The following is an 18,228-nucleotide window of genomic DNA, read 5'->3' as shown; positions in this document are numbered from 1 at the left end:
ACTATCTCTGTTGTCCTCTATCAGAGAACATCTTTGAACTCTCTCAACCTACCATGCCCCGGTCAACAAGCTTCCAGCCACGTCGCCCACTATTTTATGGTTGACTGATCCAGAAATGGGCTTCTTTTCATCAAACCACTAAGATTACTGCTATTATTTCCCAGGAAATCAGCATTGTCCTTAATCTTGGATTAATATATTGTTTGAGCCAAGGAGATTGGCTTAACTTTAAATATGTAACCTGGGAGGTACGGTTTTTTAGTAGCAGTTATGTTGGCTAGAAGAATAAGTGAACCTCAAACTTTAGTTTCAGTTGTCTACATACAATATATTTTTTTTCATCATAAACAATGTAGTCCTTTGATCCCAAGATTTTGCCTAAGGGAGTAGTACTTTTCCATTTTAGTAAGGAAATAGTACTCCCTAAATTTGTCCAAAAGCCCGGATTCTTAAAATGGTGTCGTTTGGAAAGCACCGGTAGGTGCTCAAATGGCAGCTAAGTTAAGGGGTTTAATTGGCCATTGCCGGTGCGGTAATTGACTGTGCTGTTAAAAAAAACAATTCAAAACTAATTAAGAAAAAATGTAGGCACATTAATCGTCTTTACAGAGACGCTTACTGACACTGAATGTCAAAAGAGGCATGGTTATGGCTGGTGTTGACATTTGGCACCACTAAGTGTGATTCTGTGTCAAAGCTGGGCGCCGGAAATGTAGGCCTGTAAAACCCTGGCCTACATTTCCGGCACCTATCTTTGACACAGGCCACAATTCTCAAAATAGCACCATAGATTGAGTGACGTGCGACCGGCACAGTTTTGATAATCTGGGCCAAAATGTCATAAAAATCCATGCCTGAAGTCCCTTTCAACTCTGGACCACAAACAAACTCTAGCATGTTACCCTAGGGAAAAAAAATTCAACTGAATCATTCTATAGAGCTTTTTTTTTTTTTATCCTGGTCCTAATCAAACTGGCCTTCATCTAACAACAAAAAAAAATCAAAGGAGAGAGGATGCTTTGGCAAATTCAAGAAAAATGAAGGAAGCCTGAATATTTAGTTGGAGAGCCAACTTCTAGAAACACAGATTTTCTTGAAACCACAACTCCACTTATCTGGCAAGGCTATATTTTGGCTGTGTATGTGCATCAGGAGTCTATAACTCTATTAAATTGAACAATAATTCATATATCTTAATACTGAACAAATAAATCCAACTAGTTTAAAATCTGCATTAAAAAGATGATGATTCATGTTCCTAGGAATTAACTGATATCAAGAAAACATTTCAGGAGTGTAAAACACAACTTAAACATAAATTACACATTAAGGAACTCATTCTGTAATTGTTTCACATCTTATGTATAGATGTATGTATCCAATTTCTGTTGCGAACAAACTGGTAATACTAAAATGAAAATCTCATCATCGGTGCAGCTACTATGATTCTCCTGAAGTATGTAAAGCAGTGGATAGCCCTCACTTTATACTTTTAAAATTCATTATATAAGACAGTTCATTTGGTACAGGTGTGCTGCCTAGATAATCCTGCAGCTCTTGCGTATGTTTGATGTATGGGTTTCTCCTGCGTATGGACAATGCATAATGTGAGAGCAGCCTGAGCTTGGGAAGCACTCACTTATATACATGATCTTTCCTGCTAGTCAAAAAATCTTTGCTCCTGGCTTGTATCGGCTGTTTTCTGTAGATGGTAGGATTGATCAGGTACAGAATACCTCTTAGAATTTCATTACTTCTTGAGCTATGGAACTAGCTGAGGAGTCTGGTGAGTGTGGAAGTGTCTGTATACTCTCAGAGCATTACAGTAAATCCTGAGTCCTGGGAAACAGTTCTTCCCAGTGACATGCAATAGATACCCACTTGTGTGCCTGATCAATTCACTTATTAAAGGCGAGGCAGTGCTTTATTCTCAAAGAAAGATATTTACAAGTGGTTGCAAATATTAAGCATAGGGGCCAGATCATAAGCTTTTTCCTGTCAAACAGGAAAAACTCTTTAGCAGGTAAAAAGCTTAAGATATTATTTTAGCAATGGAATAAACTATTGGTGGTGTCCAAATTGTGTGTATAAGTAAAAAAAAAAAAAGAAGTCAGTAATTAAGTTGCATTTTCATAGGCACACAAAGAATACAACTATCTCTTGAAAGATAGCCTGAACTATTGGCTTTTTAAAAATTTCAATCTCAATTAACTTATTTCTTTAAATCCAAAATTTAGGGGTTATTTTACTAAGCTATGGTAAGCACTATCATGCGCCTACCACGGGTTAAAAGGGCTTACTGCAGGACATGCTCAGGTATCTTAGGATAAGTTCTCAATTGGTGCATGCTACCTGCATGCTAAAAATATATGTATATATATATTTTTTTTTCTTGCATTGAGGGAATGCGTCTGGGAGTGGAGAATGGATGTTCCAGCACTGATCAGTTAGTGCATCCACATTGTAGCATGCTGACTGATTATCACAGATTATAACATGAGCCCATAAAGCTTACAAAATAGGTTTTGGTATGTGCTCCCGCAGTAATGTGTTTTAATGGCTGTGCATTAATGGTGATATTAGTTCATGGCCATTAATGCAAAAAATGGAAAAATGGCCTTAGCACGTGGGAAAAACTTATATAAGGGCACTCTAAGGCCACTTTCTACCGCAGCTTAGTAAAAGGACTCCTTAGTTTATTGTACGCTTTTTACCACATCAATAAATTTTAAGATATTGTGCATTGTTTTAACTGAATTTTCTGTTTTCTTGCTATACTAGAAAATGTTTAGTGCAGAAAACACTGGCATAGTTCCTTCACCAATAAAATGAAAGCTTTCTATGTTTAATCTGTTGGCGTTTTCTCATTTGTACATAGCCACAGACCCTATTTAATTCTGACAACTACCCATAGGAATAGATTATACGAGTATGGGAAAGAATGTAAATGACCCAGTCTTTACATTGCAAAAGCATGATATCTGGTATTCAGGCTGTTATGCACACTGCTACAGTTTTATTACACCTGGGCTGAACTACCTTGATTGAAGACTTTACTGTAGGGATAAAGTTCCAGCTATCTATCATTTTTCAATGTAGAATTGAACTTTACATTTATATTGCAGCTAGCCTTTTCTTATTGAAATCAATTATTTACTTAATATAAACAGCAATACTTTTGCAGTAGCAGTATGTGCAGATCAAAAGAGGGAGCTCACTTACCTTGAAAGTGTCAAGGTTTATAGACTTTGGCTGCTTTAAAAGAATTGGAATTGTTAGGGTAATCATTAGTGAGGATATAGGTTGATATGGTCTAGCCCGTTCTCCAGAGACAAGCAGAGGAGATGACAGACACACTAATACGTTTTTATAAACCCTTTATGTAGGACTAAATAATACCTCAAAGTTGGAGAAACATCAAAGTTTTCGTACCTTCCCTGCACTATAATTGTTCTACTACTCAAAATTAGAGATATGGACCTTCAGAGAGCATTTGTTCCACTTTATCAGTAGTGGATGGAACACTTAGGCCTCCATTTACTAAACTGCAATAGCGGTTTTTAGCACAGGGAGCCATGCTGAATGACCCACGCTGCTTCAGACGCTCCCTTTCATCTCCAGATCCAACTTCTCTCCCTTTCTCTTTCCAACTACCCCCTATCCCCTGTCTGCCTGTCTCCCTCCCCCAGGTCCACCATTTTTCCCTTTCTCTTCCCAACGGTTCTCCCTTCAAGTATCTTCTCCACACCACCCAAGGTCCAACCTCTCTCCCTTCATCTCTCTCTCCTCTCAGCCCAGCATGTCTTTCCCTCTCTCCTCACAGCCCAGCATGTCCCTCCCTCCAGCGCCAGTTCCTCTCTCCTCACAGCCCATCATGTCCCTCCTCCAGTGCCAGTCCCTCTTTCCTCAAAGCCCAGCACGTTCCCTCCCGCGCTGGTCTGATGTCACAGCCAAGCCGAAAAATCTGCCATTTTCAGCAATTCAGCAATGTTGTACATTGCTCCACTTCCTGCTTTTCACCTGCCGCGGTCTGTCTCCAGTGACGCACAACTTCCTGTTTCCTCCTGGGTGGACCACGGCAGACAGAAAGCAGTAAGGGGAATCACGGACAACACCAGCATGATGGCGACATCAAAGCGGCACGGGAGGGAAGGGCTGTGAGAAAGGAAAGTTTGGGAGCATTGCCGCAGGCCACATAAAAAGGCCAGGCGGGTTGGGTTCAGCCCGCGGGCCTTATGTTTGACACATGTGCCTTAGATGATCCTTTCTGGGATGAATTATGTAGCAGAATCTCTATATGACACCTTAAGAATCATGAGCAAGGTGTCAGCCTATTCTACATCCACCCAGTGGATGCTTTGGATCAGACAATGGGCAGGAGACTAGCTTCTAAGGCCACCCTCAGCAGGCTTCCCTTCAAGGGACAGATGCTATTTGGAAAGGGTCTTGGCAACCTGAGGGTCAGTGTTATGGACCATCGCCCTAAAGCCTTGTCAGACAGCAGACCTTGGAAATTTTTGAGGCTTTTCAAAATTCCATTCTTATGCAGGATGCCCTTGGAGGGTCATGGCAAAGGTTCATTGGGGGCAGAAGGCAGCAAGCCTCTGGCTCTTGCCCCTTTCCAGTCTCCAAGAGAGCACAATGATGCCAGACCAGCAGCCCCGCTCCCAGATAGGGGACATGCTGTCTGCTTACTGGACAGTCTGAGCACAGATAGGCGCATATTGTTGGGTCCTGGAGGTTGTTTGAGAAAGTTACAAGATCGAGTTCTGTGCCCCCCCTTATGGACTTCTTTGTAGATTCCTCAGATGCCTGGCCAGAGAAAGCCCTCAGATCCAGGCAATGGTGCAAAGGCTTCTAGATCTTTGCCATAGAGCCAGTTCCAGATGAAAACTCAGGCTCAGGCAGATACTTTATATACAGTTGGTTTGTGCTTAACCCAGGGAAGTGGTCACTCTCCCCACAAGCATTTGATGCCATTGGTGGGGGCGTCGTCTGATGAATCTCATGGCCTCAGCAGCAAACACAAATCTTGATCGCTTTTACAACCGAAGATACAAGCCCGGAAGCTCAGGGTATGACATGTTGGTCCAGACATGGTCGGAGAAAGGGTTTGTGTATGTGTTTCCCTTGTGGCTCATGCTAGGTTGAATCATTAACAGGACTGCAAGTCTTCCAGGGCTGGTTGTCCTAGTGGGAGGGAGGGAGACCAGCTGAAGGAAAAGTCTCCCCTCCTGCCGACATCCCCCTCCCCCCAAATACCCTGTACAAGATCAGCAGGAGGGATGCCCATTCCCTCCTGCCTTGGTCGCCACTGCCTGGACCCACCCAGACCACTCCACACTCCCGTGCCTTGGCAGGAGGGATACTCACTCCTGCCACCAGGGTCCCCCACCCCCCGACAACCTACTGCCCTCCCCATACCTTTAATTTGAAAGATGGCAGGAGGGAAGCCCCCACTCTCCTGCTTCCGGGTTCCCTGAGAACCCCCCCCCCCACTCCCCCATATCTTTAAGCTGAATGATGGCAAAAGGGATGTTCACTTTCTCTGGCCAGCATGTCCATCTCTTCAAAATGGTGGGCATCCCCCTTCTCGGTGCATCCTGGGTTTCACTAGGTGGGGCCTAAGTCCCTGATTGACTCAGGCATTTAAGGCCCCTCCCTATCCCAGGATGCAAGTTTCAAGTTTCAAGTTTATTAGGATTTTATATACCGCCTATCAAGGTTATCTAAGCGGTTTTTACAATCAGGTACTAAGCGGTTTTTACAATCAGGTACTCAAGCATTTTCCCTCTCTGTCCTGGTGGGTTCAGGTTGTAAGGCCCCTTAGCCTTAGGCCCCTCCTAGTACATCCCAGGATGCACTGGGAAAGAGAAGGCCCACCATTATAGCAACATAACATAGTAGATGATAGCAGATAAAGACACGAATGGTCCATCCAGTCTGCCTAACCTGTTCTTCAACTTAAAGGTAAAGGAGGAGGTGGTGGGTTGTCAAGTAGGCCGGGAACCCCGGCAGCAGGAGGAAATAGGCATCCCTCCTGTCCTTCAATTTAAAGATACAGGGGGACCCTGGTGGCAGGACGGAGTGGGTATTCCTCCTGCTGTCCTTCAATTTAAAGGTACAGGAGGTGGGGGTTTGTCGGGTTATTGATGAGTTGTCAGGAGGGCAGGGGACCCTGGGGGCGGGAGACCTCAGCGACAGGAATGAGTGGGCATCCCTCCTGCAGATTTCAGCCCTGGAGAGGGATCGGTGGGAGGGGGGGGGGTTCTTTTTTTAATTTGTTTGCAGGAGGGGATTTTTTGTGATGGGGTCTGAGCTGTCAAGCCTTATTTTCCTGCCCATGCCTGAGCTAGTCAGCGCTGATAGGAAAGTAGGGCTATGATAGCTCAGACTCTGTCGGAAAATTTTGCCTGTAAAAAGTGGGCAAAAAGTTTAGAAAATCGCCTGGAGTGCTCATTTTAATATTAATGACCACATTGTACTATGTTTGCATAGTACAATTGGAGGCTGCTATAAAGCATGGAAAAGACCATGGTGAGCCGTTTTGATAATTGGGAGGTCAAATACATGCATTTAATGATGGTTTAGTGCCATCTTTATATGCACGGTAACTTTATAGAATCTGGCCATGAGTTGTGGGGATGGGGGAGGGAGATGGAGACTGTTCTAACATAAGAACGCCAACATATACCCAGGGAAGCTTAAAGGCTTTTCTTAGTTAGAGGAGAGTTCCACACTTACAGGTTCACCAAGTAATGAATTTGTGTGGCTGTGTTCCCTTGCTGTATACAGAGAACTCCCTCTACAGGTAAGCAACTTTGTTTTATCTTCATGTTTCAAGGAATCTCTTAAATTATCCTACCAGGATAGTTTGATGCATTAATTGTCCTTTGTCTATCCACTTCTGAGTTTCTGTACTTTCTATAGGGTACAAACATGTGCTTGAAAAGCCAATTAGGTTTGGAGATGATTTATTACAATGATTTCTCTTATAGTTTCTTTTTTCTCTAGAACTTTTTGTTTCTTAAACATGTTAATTTGTTTATCTAATCTAGTGGACTTGTGCCCCTCCATAATGCATGTTCATATGGACACTTTGAAGTTACCGAGTCGCTGCTAAAGGTAAGCAAAAATACACAAATATTTTTCTTAATAGCATAGTTTTAGTTTCTTAGTTTCAAATTTTATTTTTAGGTATCACTGCTTGGATAAGAAAATTTAAGTGAGTGATAGTGTTTAGATAACATCTAGATTTTATATTGACTGCATTGTTTTCAGTGTTCCATTTCATATCATGCTTTGTAGCGTTTGTAAAATGCCATAGCCTTTGTTAAAATAACTTAATTTTAGTTGTGTTTGGGGTTTGTTTATTTGCTAGAATTTATTTACCACCTTTTTCAAAGACGTTCACCCAAGGTGGTGTACAGGAAGTATAACTTGGACATAGGCAACAAATAATTGAGTGGTAAAAATATTCAAATAACCGTGCCCATTATGGCATAGTATGATATTTACAATTACAACATTAAAAATGCTATTAAAAATAACTCAGTAGACAGCATAAGGAGTAAGTGAAGTTAAATCTTGCATCAGGGTCCTTAATAATGAGTGGTATGTTGAAGGAGATACACAATGGTTCTTCAAACAACTCAGAGGTTGTGCAGGATAGTTTTTCGTGCCTTAGGTGATTTCAAAATCTGCTGCTTCTGTTCTGAATCTGTCTTCCATGGCCTGGGATTGGAGGATTGGAGGGAAGCGGAACTCTGTATGCCCAGGCTTGGTGGTGCAGAGAGCCACTTTATTCCAGCATACAGCTCTTCCCCTCTTTATTTTAGTCCCTCAGTCTCTGTGAAACAAATAGCTGTTTACTCCTGGGGGATTTCTGCATAAACATTTTTAAGATTCTGCACATAGTATTTTTAAATTCTGAGTTCCTTATTTGTATTTTGTTTATGTGCATGTGGAATGTCCCTGTCATAAAGGTCTGTCGTTTTGTGCCTCAGAATTTACACCCACAGTTTTGCTCATGCTCATTTTTGAATTCCCCCACCAAGTGGTCTTGAACCCTTTCCTAGTGCTTTTCAAAGAAGCTAAAAGACTTAAATCTGATTTGCTGATTATACAAGAGACACCTTCTTCTCAGGCATGTAGAGGAACTCCTGCATATGAATTATATAGAAATACATCTAGCTTCTAACAAATTAGCCACTAGCAAATTGGCTGCCTGGAGTTCTTGCAATCCCGCAAGAACTCGCGGCATCCAATTAATTAGGGGCTCTACATGGGCAGGAGCAAAGGAGGGTTGCTCCTGCCGTGATTCACAGATGGGACAGGAGGTGTGACGGATCCCTCCTGTCCCGGCCACCACTGGACCGCCAAGTCTCATGGCAGACACGGAAAAGACCTGCAGGGCATTGGGAGGGAGGGAGAAAGGGTAAAGAACCTGGTAGGGAGGGGTGCTGGGTGCAAAGACTGGCAAGGCAGGGGAGTGAGTGAGTGAGGGGGCTGGATACAGAGCTGTGGGGGAGGGGAAACAGGATGCAGAGCCTGGTAAGGCTCTGCACTTGAATATTAAACCCTCCCAAATCATTTTGTCCACATAAAATTTTAGACATGGACAACAAATAGCATATACTACATGGTCACTATTATAATTACATTGCATTACATTAGTGATTTCTATTCCGCCATTACCTTGCGGTTCAAGGCGGATTATATAAGGAGTTTTCTGGACATTTCCCATGGTATTATGGAGTGGAGCGGGTTGCTATTTGGGATTGAGATGATTCTTGCTGTGTTAGTTTGTCTTCTGTTTTCTCGTGCTAATATCTCGTACCTTACTTGGTACTTCCGGTATCTTATTGTAAACATCCTGTAACTGTTCTCTTGTTAATATCTTGCACCTTATTGTAAACACCCCAGTACCCTGTACCTCATTGTAAACATACTGTAACTGTTTTTTCGTGTTAATATCTCGTACCTTACTGTAATCACCCAGTACCTGCTCACTTTGTATCACCCTGTATCCTACTGTTAACACTGTACTCTCTCTAGACATGACTCCACTGTAAACCGCTTCGAACTTAGAGTATAGCGGTATATAAGAAATAAAATTATTATTATTATTTTAGGATTTCTTGAATAGCAGGGATTTTATTTCTTTTCTGAAGGATTTGTAGTCTGGGGTCATAATCAGTAAATTGGAGAATTGGTAGTTTAGTTTTGCTGCTTGAGTGGCCAGGAGGCCATCATACATTTTTTCATAAAATACTTAAACTTATACTGTTTTTGATGTACTGATTTATAAAATGATCAGTGACGCATGTGATAGAACATGTATTGCATGCGCTGCACTGAAAGTTGCCAACTTGCTTAGTTGTATGAAATTCAAGCTTCTAGATGATACACTTACATGTTCTTTAAATTTCTGTCCTGAAAGTAAATACTGTTGTCCTCCAGTGAGTTTTCAAAATTTGAATAGCAATATTAATGCCTGCTGTGTATCTCATAACATGTTTGACAGTCCAGATTTTCCCGTCTTTCCATCCAAGACAATCATGATGGTTAGGTTTTGCTCTCCTATAAGTTTTTCTTATCACATGACCAGATATCCCCTATATTTCAAATCTGTTACCATATGCTTGGAGCGTTATTTAAAATCCTCTTTGTTTGTGCAAATACAGCAAAATCTTAAAAATTGAGAGAATGGCAAACTTTGCTTCAATGATAGCAGATGACAGCTATCAAATTGTAATAATGTATAGCTATCCGTAGGCATATCCATTACAGGCAGATTTTTGTCTTCTTCACGTCAAACCTTTAGAGATTGCTAAAAAAAAGTACATAAATTTGATTCCCATCTCTTTGTGGCAGGAAAACTTATATTGGCTAGATATTAGAAATTTCCCAGGTTGCTACCAGAAGAGATAGTATTCACTAAACTGAACTTTTATTTGCCTTCTGTCTAAATTGACAGCTTTTATTTTAATTTAATTTAATGCAGAGTTTATATACCGCTAAATCATCATACTGGCTTTGAAGTGGTTTACAAGAAAACAAATAAAAACTAAACCTATACAATAGCCAAAAATCTAATCGGGTACTTTTAGTAATTTCCCTCTCAGTCCCAATGGGCTCACAATCTAACTGCAGTACCTATGAAAAGAAATTAACAAACAATCATCATACATAACAGACATAGATGAAGGAAGGAAGAGGGAATAATAATACAGTAATTCAATAAAAGCATAACAGGAGAGAAAAACTTCAAGAAGCAAAGTTACTGAACAGATCTGTATCTAACAAATAGATAAGTTTTAAGTAGCTTTCTAAAGGTGAAACATAGAAACATGATGGCAGATAAAGGCCAAATGGCCCATCCAGTCTGCCCATCTGCAATGAATTCAGACACAGTCTGTCTCTACCACCTCTTCTAGGAAACTGTTCCACACATTTACCACCCTTTCTGTAAAAAAGTATTCCTTAGATTACTCCTGAGCCTATCACCTCTTAACTTCATCCTATGCCCTCTCGTTCCAGAGCTTCCTGCCAAATGAAAGAGACTTGACTCATGCACATTTACATCACATAGGTATTTAAACGTCTCTCACAAGAATCCAAGTCGCAATAACAAAATATAAATACAAATGCAATCAGCAAAAATTGTTATTAGCCTAGTAGTTGAAATACCCCATGAAAGTGCATTTACAATAGGTGGAGAAAAAGCCTCAACTTATCAACAATATACGGACGGCAACCCAATGAGTTCTTAAGCCAGTCCTACTCTGTGTCATAGGCAAAAAACTCCACACTTTTCAAAATGTAACTTTTCAAAACAGGACCAAAGCCACCACTGTGCACAGGGAGCCAGAAAAAATTCACTTATCTTCTGCCGATGGCAACAGCAGCAGCGAGTAGATCTTCCTGCTATAGCACTTCTCACGCTTACAAAAGACAAGGAACCACCTATTGTAAATGCACTTTCATGAGGTATTTCCACCACTAGGCTAATAACAATTTTTGCTGATTGCATTTGTATTTATATTTAAGCGTTTCTATCATATCTCCCCTCTCCTGCCTGACTGCAGTTAATTTGCAGTGAAAAGTCTAATTTGTTTGCCTAAGTTTGTTAGTTTGTGTATTTTAATATGTTTGTTGAAGATGTAACCACTTAGGAATAAAAAAAAAAATTAAATAAAATTGTTTTATTTTTAGTGTCTTTATACTTTCAAAGAATAAAATTTGAATAAAAACCAAAATTATATGGCAAAGAGGTGGATAAGGAAAAGGGGGCATGGGATGGTGGGGAAAATAATGGTACAAAAGAGGTTGGAGGTAGGAGAGAGGGGCGTTCAGTGAATAAAAAAAGAGCATCACCATAACAGAGGAGACTAACACAGAAAGTCACAGAGGAAATCATGGCCTTACAGATAGAAGAAAAGGAGCAAAAGCAAATATAACTAAGGAAAAAAAGGTACAGAGATAAAGGAATAGGAGAGAAAAATTTGAAATAAGGAAGAACAATTGTAATGTGGAGAGCAAACAAAGTTGTCCAGAAAAACCTAAGGTTGGAGAAACTTTACTAATTGAACTTTTCCTCATGAATTTGTATGTGCTTGATCACAAAATATTTTTGGTACAATTTTTTAGGCTCATCCTGGGGTCGTTCAAATCCAATGAATATAAGCACCACCAAAATCCATTTTTCCTTTTAAAATTGGATGTAGATTAAACTTGTATTTTTCACTCCATAAGACGCACCTGACCATAAGACGCACCCTAGATTTAGAGGAGGAAAACAAGAAAAAAACCATTCTGAACCAAAATTCTCCCTGCCAGGCTCTGCACCCTGTCCCCCCTCCCTGCCACGCTCTGTACCCTGTCCCCCTTCTTGTGGTCTAGTGGTAGGCAGGGACAGAGCACAGGGCAGGCAGGCAGGCCTAGTGGCCTAGTGACAGGCAGGGCCCCCCACCCCAAAGCAAGCAAGCAGGCAGGCAGGGCCCCCCAAAGTGTATAATCTTTCTTCTCTTCTTCATTATCCATGTATACCATGTCCTCCCCTTCCATTAAGTATCACATCTCTGTATCTTTATTCCTCCCCTTTCCAGCATTATTCCATGTCCCTGTCCCTATGCTCCCCCCTCCTTCAGCATTTTTTTGCTCTGTCTCTTTACCTTCCCATGTTAAGCTTCATTTCCTTCCTCCTGTACTCCTCACCCCACATCCCGAGGCAGGCAGGCAGGGCACCCTACCCCCTGAGACAAGCAGACAGGCAGGGTCCCCTGTACCCCCTCTGACCTCTCCCCTGTACTTTATAGTTCCTCCAGCGCAGCTTGCCAGGCCCGTTCCTCCATGTCCCGCTCGAACACGAAGGGAGTCAGAGGAGCGGCGGTGGAGGCAGCTGAGGCCTGGATGTGCCGCCCAGCACTGCCTTGGGGGAAGGGAGTGAAGCAAGTGTGAGGCTGGAACCAGCCACCACTGCTGCTGTTAATGTAGCCGCTCGCTCTCGTCAGGGCTGACTTCCAGAGGCTGCTGGTTCTGATGGCTGCTGCTCGTGTCTGGCCCACAGGGAGTGTGTGGGAAATAGGACTTGCTGTCTCTAATGGCAGAGCGGTGTGCAAGGCTGCCTGCCTGGTTGGCTGACGCAGCTGCCTCCTCTTAAGAACATAAGAATTGCCACTGCTGAGTCAGACAAGTGGTCCATCATGCCCATCAGTCCGCTCACGCGGTGGCCCTCGGTTCTAAGACCAGCAACCTAACTGAGACTAGCCCTACCAGCGCATGTTCTTGTTCAACAGAAACTTGTCTAACTTTGTCTTGAATCCTTTGAGGGTGTTTTCCCCTATAACAGCCTCTGGAAGGGCGTTCCAGCTTTCTATCACTCTCTGGGTGAAGAAGAACTTCCTTACGTTTGTACGGAATCTATCCCCTTTCAACTTTAGAGAGTGCCCTCTTGTTCTCCCTACCTTGGAGAGGGTGAACAACCTGTCCTTATCTACTAAGTCTATCCCCTTCAGTACCTTGAATGTTTCGATCATGTCCCCTCTCAATCTCCTCTGTTCGAGAGAGAAGAGGCCCAGTTTCTCTAATCTTTCGCTGTACGGCAACTCCTCCAGCCCCTTAACTATCTTAGTCGCTAATCTCTGGACCTTTTCGAGTAATACTGTGTCCTTCTTTAGGTACGGCGACCAGTGCTGGACGCAGTACTCCAGGTGAGGGTGTACCATGGCCCGGTACAGCGGCATGATAACTTTCTCTGATCTGTTCATGATCCCCTTCTTTATCATTCCTAGCATTCTGTTTGCCCTTTTTGCTGCCGCCGCACATTGTGTGGACGGCTTCATCGACTTGTCGATCAGAACTCCCAAGTCTCTTTCCTGGGAGGTCTCTCCAAGTACCACCCCGGACATCCTGTATTCGTGCATGAGATTTTTGTTACCGACATGCATCACTTTACACTTATCCACGTTCAACCTCATCTGCCATGTCGATGCCCATTCCTCGAGCTTAATTATGTCATGTTGCAGATCTTCGCAATCCCCTTGCGTCTTTACTACTCTGAATAACTTCGTATCATCTGCAAATTTAATCACCTCGCTCGTCGTACCTATGTCCAGATCATTTATAAAGATGTTAAAGAGCACGGGTCCAAGCACCGAGCCCTGCGGCACCCCACTGGTGACGCTCTTCCAGTCCGAGTATTGTCCATTTACTCCCACTCTCTGTTTCCTATGCTCCAGCCAGTTTTTAATCCACGTGAGTATTTCACCCTCAATTCCATGGCTTGCAATTTTCCGAAGTAGTCGTTCATGCGGAACCTTGTCGAACGCCTTCTGAAAATCCAGATATAAAATGTCGACTGTATCGCCCTTGTCTGTCTGTCTGTTTACTCCCTCAAAGAAGTGCAGCAAGTTCGTCAAACACGATCTGCCTTTGCTAAAACCGTGCTAACTGGTCCTCATCAGCCCGTTTCCGTCAAAGTGATCAACGATGCTGTCCTTTATCAGTGACTCTACCATCTTTCCCAGTACAGAGGTCAGACTCACCGGTCTATAGTTTTCCGGATCTCCCCTCGAACCTTTCTTGAAGATAGGTGTAACATTCGCTACCTTCCAGTCTTCCGGAATCTTTCCCGATTTGATCGACAGATTGGCTATTAGTTGAAGCAGTTCAGCTATGGTCCCTTTCAGTTCCTTGATGACCCTCGGATGAATGTCATCCGGTCCCGGGAATTTATCACTCTTAAGCCTATCAATCTGCCTACATACCTCCTCTAGACTGACCGTCAATCCTGTCATCTTTCCATCTTCGTTTCCAGCATATAGCCTGATGGGTTCCGGTATGCTGTGTACATCTTCTTCGGTAAATACAGATGCAAAAAATGTGTTCAGTTTGTCAGCGATTGCTTTGTCCTCCTTTAGTGCTCCCTTTATTCCATGGTCATCCAACGGTCCCACCACTTCCTTTGCAGGTCGTTTCCCCTTAATATATCGAAAGATCGGCTTGAAGTTCTTAGCCTCCTTGGCTATTTTTTCCTTGTAGTCTCTTTTGGCCCCTTTTACCGCCTTATGGCACCTGCGTTGATGTTGTTTGTGCTTGTTCCAGTTTTCATCCGTTTTTTACCTTTTCCATTCCTTAAATGAAGTTTTCTTGTCTCTGATCGCTTCCTTCACCTCTACAGTGAGCCACGACGGTTCTTTGTTCTTTTTCCTCTTGGATCCCTTGTTGATATGCGGTATATATATATATTTTGCGCCTCGGTGACTGTGTCCTTAAAAAGGGACCAAGCTTGCTCTAGCGTTTTTACAGTGCTTATCCTCTTCTTAACCTTCTTCCCTACCATGAGTCTCATCCCTTCTTAATTCCGTTTTCGGAAGTTCAGTGCCGTGGCTGTCGTTTTGGACCGATGTTTCTCCCCTGCGTCCAGATCAAAGCGGATCATATTGTGATCACTGCTTCCCAGCGTCCCTTCTGTAGTGGCAGAGCGGCAAACAAAGCTGCCTGCCTGGTCCCATGCCACTTCCGTTCTTGCGGGAAGTGACGTGGGACCAGGCAGGCAGCTTTGTTCGCCGCTCTGCCACTACAGAAGGGAAGAGGAGGCAGCCTTGTCAGCCGACCAGACAAGCAGCCTTGTGTGCCATTCTGCTGCTAGAGAGGCAGCCGCATCCAGCGAGGGAGGGCACCAAAATTAAAAATAAGGTAACCATGGGGGGGTGGGGCTTGGGTATTCGCTCCATAGGATGCACTCTTTTTTGGGTGGAAAAAGTACATCTTATGGCGTGAAAAATATGGTAAGTAAATCTGACATTAGACATATGTGAAAGAATTTCTGTGTTACAATGTCATACAGAAATCAAACAGAAATTCACATGCTGTAATCACTGACAGTGTCAAATAGGACATTTCTTCAAAGTTGTTGTCAAACAGTTTTGTTGGGGCAGGCTGGTTTTCAAGCAGGTAAACTGAAGCATAACACTGGGAGACTTGGTTGGAACTGAATCACATTTCCTGTTTCACGCTTAGTATTACCAATGAAAGGGTTGGTAATATCCATGGTCTGAATATCCAAACTTCCATACTGAAGAACAGTTTGTCAACATAGTGAAGGTGGTTAATGACACTGCCAAACGAGGTGAGCCAATCAGGGCCTTAAGCCCCTCCCCGTGCATCACATGATGCACCAGGGCATGGCCTAATGCTGCAGTTCGGAGGAAGAGGAGGCCTGGAGCAGGAGCAACCCTCCTCCTCCCAACTTTTTAAAGGTACTGGGAGGGAGTGGGCCAGGCCCAGCCTGGCCAGCTAAAGGTACAGGGAGGGAAGTGGGCCCGGCCCGTTCGAGTTTGCGATGGCAGGAGGAAGTTGATATCCCTCCTGCCATATTAATTCGTGTGTGAGTGCGCAAGGAGGGGGTGGACCTGATGGAGACAGTGGCGGGCATCGGTGCGGGCAGGATATTTCAGTGCGGGGGCATTTTTTGGGTTTGGAGAGGGGGGGCGTTGTTAGGTTAAAACCATGGACTCCCAATGCATTTTGCAGAACATATAAAAAAGGAAAAATTCCTTTTTTATATATTCTGCTAAAAGCATTGCGAGCATGTGGTTTTAAAGGGCAGGAGAGTCAGCAAGATTAGAAGCGACTGGTCTTCAGCAGTCGTTTCTTTTCTGATCGACAAGCCCAATCAGTGTTTGGGAAATTGTTTAGTGAATCGCTGCCTTCCAAAATTTGCATGCCATTTCCCTCATTTACTTGCACGGATCAGATCGGGTGCGGATCGGGAGGAAGGTTAGTGAATCGGGTCGGGGAACAATCGGGTCGCAAAGTGGTTGGGACACGATCGGTGTCCTTTGTGAATCTAGCCCATAGTGAAGGTGGTTAATGACACTGCCAAACGAGGTGTGGAACTTATAACTGATATTGCCTCTAGCATCACCACAGACTCTGCAGTGCGAGGCCTTGTTGCAAGGAGTTGAACAGCATTGCAGGCTTTATCCTGACTATTTAAGAAGACATTGAATGCTTGAGTGTTTGGAACACCACTGGTAGATGACTACACCAAAGTGTACATGTTTATCTATTAGTGAAATGCTAAATTTCTCTTATTTTCCACAATAAAGTGCAGATATTGAAGGTTCATTTAATAAAATACTGGTAAATATTTTGCATAAAATGTCGTATCAATGTATCATTGCTGAGTGTGAAAACAAAAAAGTTGTAGCTATAATACCAAGAAATTCACTTCCATTAAGCAAAAATAATAGCAAATTTTAAGAAAAATGGAGCTTTATGTAATCAGTGGCTTTGAGTGACCCCAAGATGAACTTTCATAAATTTTAAAAAATTATTTGCTGATCAAGCATAATCAAATTCATAGGAAAAACGTCAGTTCACGCAGTTTTTCAAACTTTAGGTTTTTCTGGACAACCCTAAAGACAACAGTATTTTACTGCTATGAATGATAGTATTAAAATTTCAGTGAAAACTTTTTGGTCCTGAGTTCCATCTTCTTATGGTTTGCAACATCCAAAGTTCCCATATATGTGGTCTAACAATTAAGTTCATGAACTCATCTTAGAAAAAGTGCTACATACCTCATTGCTGAATATCATTATGGTCACCTTCAAATTACACCCCTTGGGAAGCTATGCACCGATGCCAGCACCTAGTGCACCCTTCAAAGCAATTTTGGAACTCTTTTTCTAGAATCGCCTTCAGAGCTGTCGTCATATTACCCATGATGTCTTGAATGTCATCAAAATGTCTTCCTTTCAATATTTCCTTTATCTTTGAGTAAAGATAAAGTCATTGGGAGCCAGATCAGGTGAGTAGGGAGGTGTTCCAAAACAGTTATTTATTTACTGGCTAAAAACATCCTCACAGTGCCATGTGAACTGGTGTATTGTCGTGATGCAAGAGCCATGAGGGACCATTTTTACATATACCTTTTTTATAGCAAGATTTACAATTAAGATTTTCCTGTTTCTCTATTCATGTTTACTTGGGCCTTAATGCACTAAAGAAGATCGGAAAGATCCGATTTTTTGGCCGATTCAAAAAGAGCTATTGACGCACTAAAAAGTTTGCATGCAAATGATTCACATAGAGGTTCGTCATAATCCCTGTCTCTCCCATCTGACTTATGGCTGTGAGAGAGACTATCACATATGCACAGAGACGGTAGAGAAAGTCCGAACAGCTGAGAGGCAAGGGATCCCTGAAAGTAGCCTCCTGCATTCAGCTTTTCAGGGCAGAAACTTTTCTTTTTCTTTCTTTTAATGGGCAGAGATGCTGTGCGTCTTGGCCTTAGGCCCCTCCCTGTGCATCACTTGGGATACAGCTAAGGAAGAGCCCAAGGCCCTTGGGGGCCGTAGGCGTCTGAGCCAGTCAGGGTCTTGGGCCCCTTCCCTTGCATTACATGATGCACCAAGGAGGGAAGGCCCACCATTTTGGATCGGTGGGCCATGAAGGTGGAAGGATCGTGCTTCCCTCCTGTGTCCAACAGAAAATGTATGGGGGGGAGTACGGGGGGGGCATCCAGTGGCAGGAGTGAGTGGCCTACCCTACTGCCATCTCTCTCGTGGGGAGGGGGGGAGTTGCCATGGCAGGAGGGAGTGGGAATCCCTCCTGCCATTTATTCTCACGTGGGGGGGGGGGGGAGAGACGGCATGGCAGGAGGAAGTGGGCATTTCTCCTGCCGTTTTTGCTGCTGTGTGTATGTGTGTCAGTTTG

At 43.1% G+C, this 18,228-nt stretch overlaps 1 protein-coding gene across 1 annotated transcript in view; it reads left to right on the top strand.

Annotated features, from left to right (window-relative positions):
- TNKS (tankyrase) overlaps positions 1-18,228 on the top strand; it is a 498,734-nt gene that overhangs the window by 221,949 nt on the left and 258,557 nt on the right. The window contains exon 7 of the mRNA XM_033915990.1: positions 7,059-7,125. Coding sequence (XP_033771881.1) covers positions 7,059-7,125 — 67 coding nt within the window. The remainder of the gene's footprint in view (positions 1-7,058; positions 7,126-18,228) is intronic.

Source organism: Geotrypetes seraphini, chromosome 1 (genome assembly GCF_902459505.1).
Source record: "Geotrypetes seraphini chromosome 1, aGeoSer1.1, whole genome shotgun sequence".
NCBI classification, from domain to species: Eukaryota; Metazoa; Chordata; class Amphibia; order Gymnophiona; family Dermophiidae; genus Geotrypetes; species Geotrypetes seraphini.
This window is presented reverse-complemented; position numbering and strand designations above follow the sequence as displayed.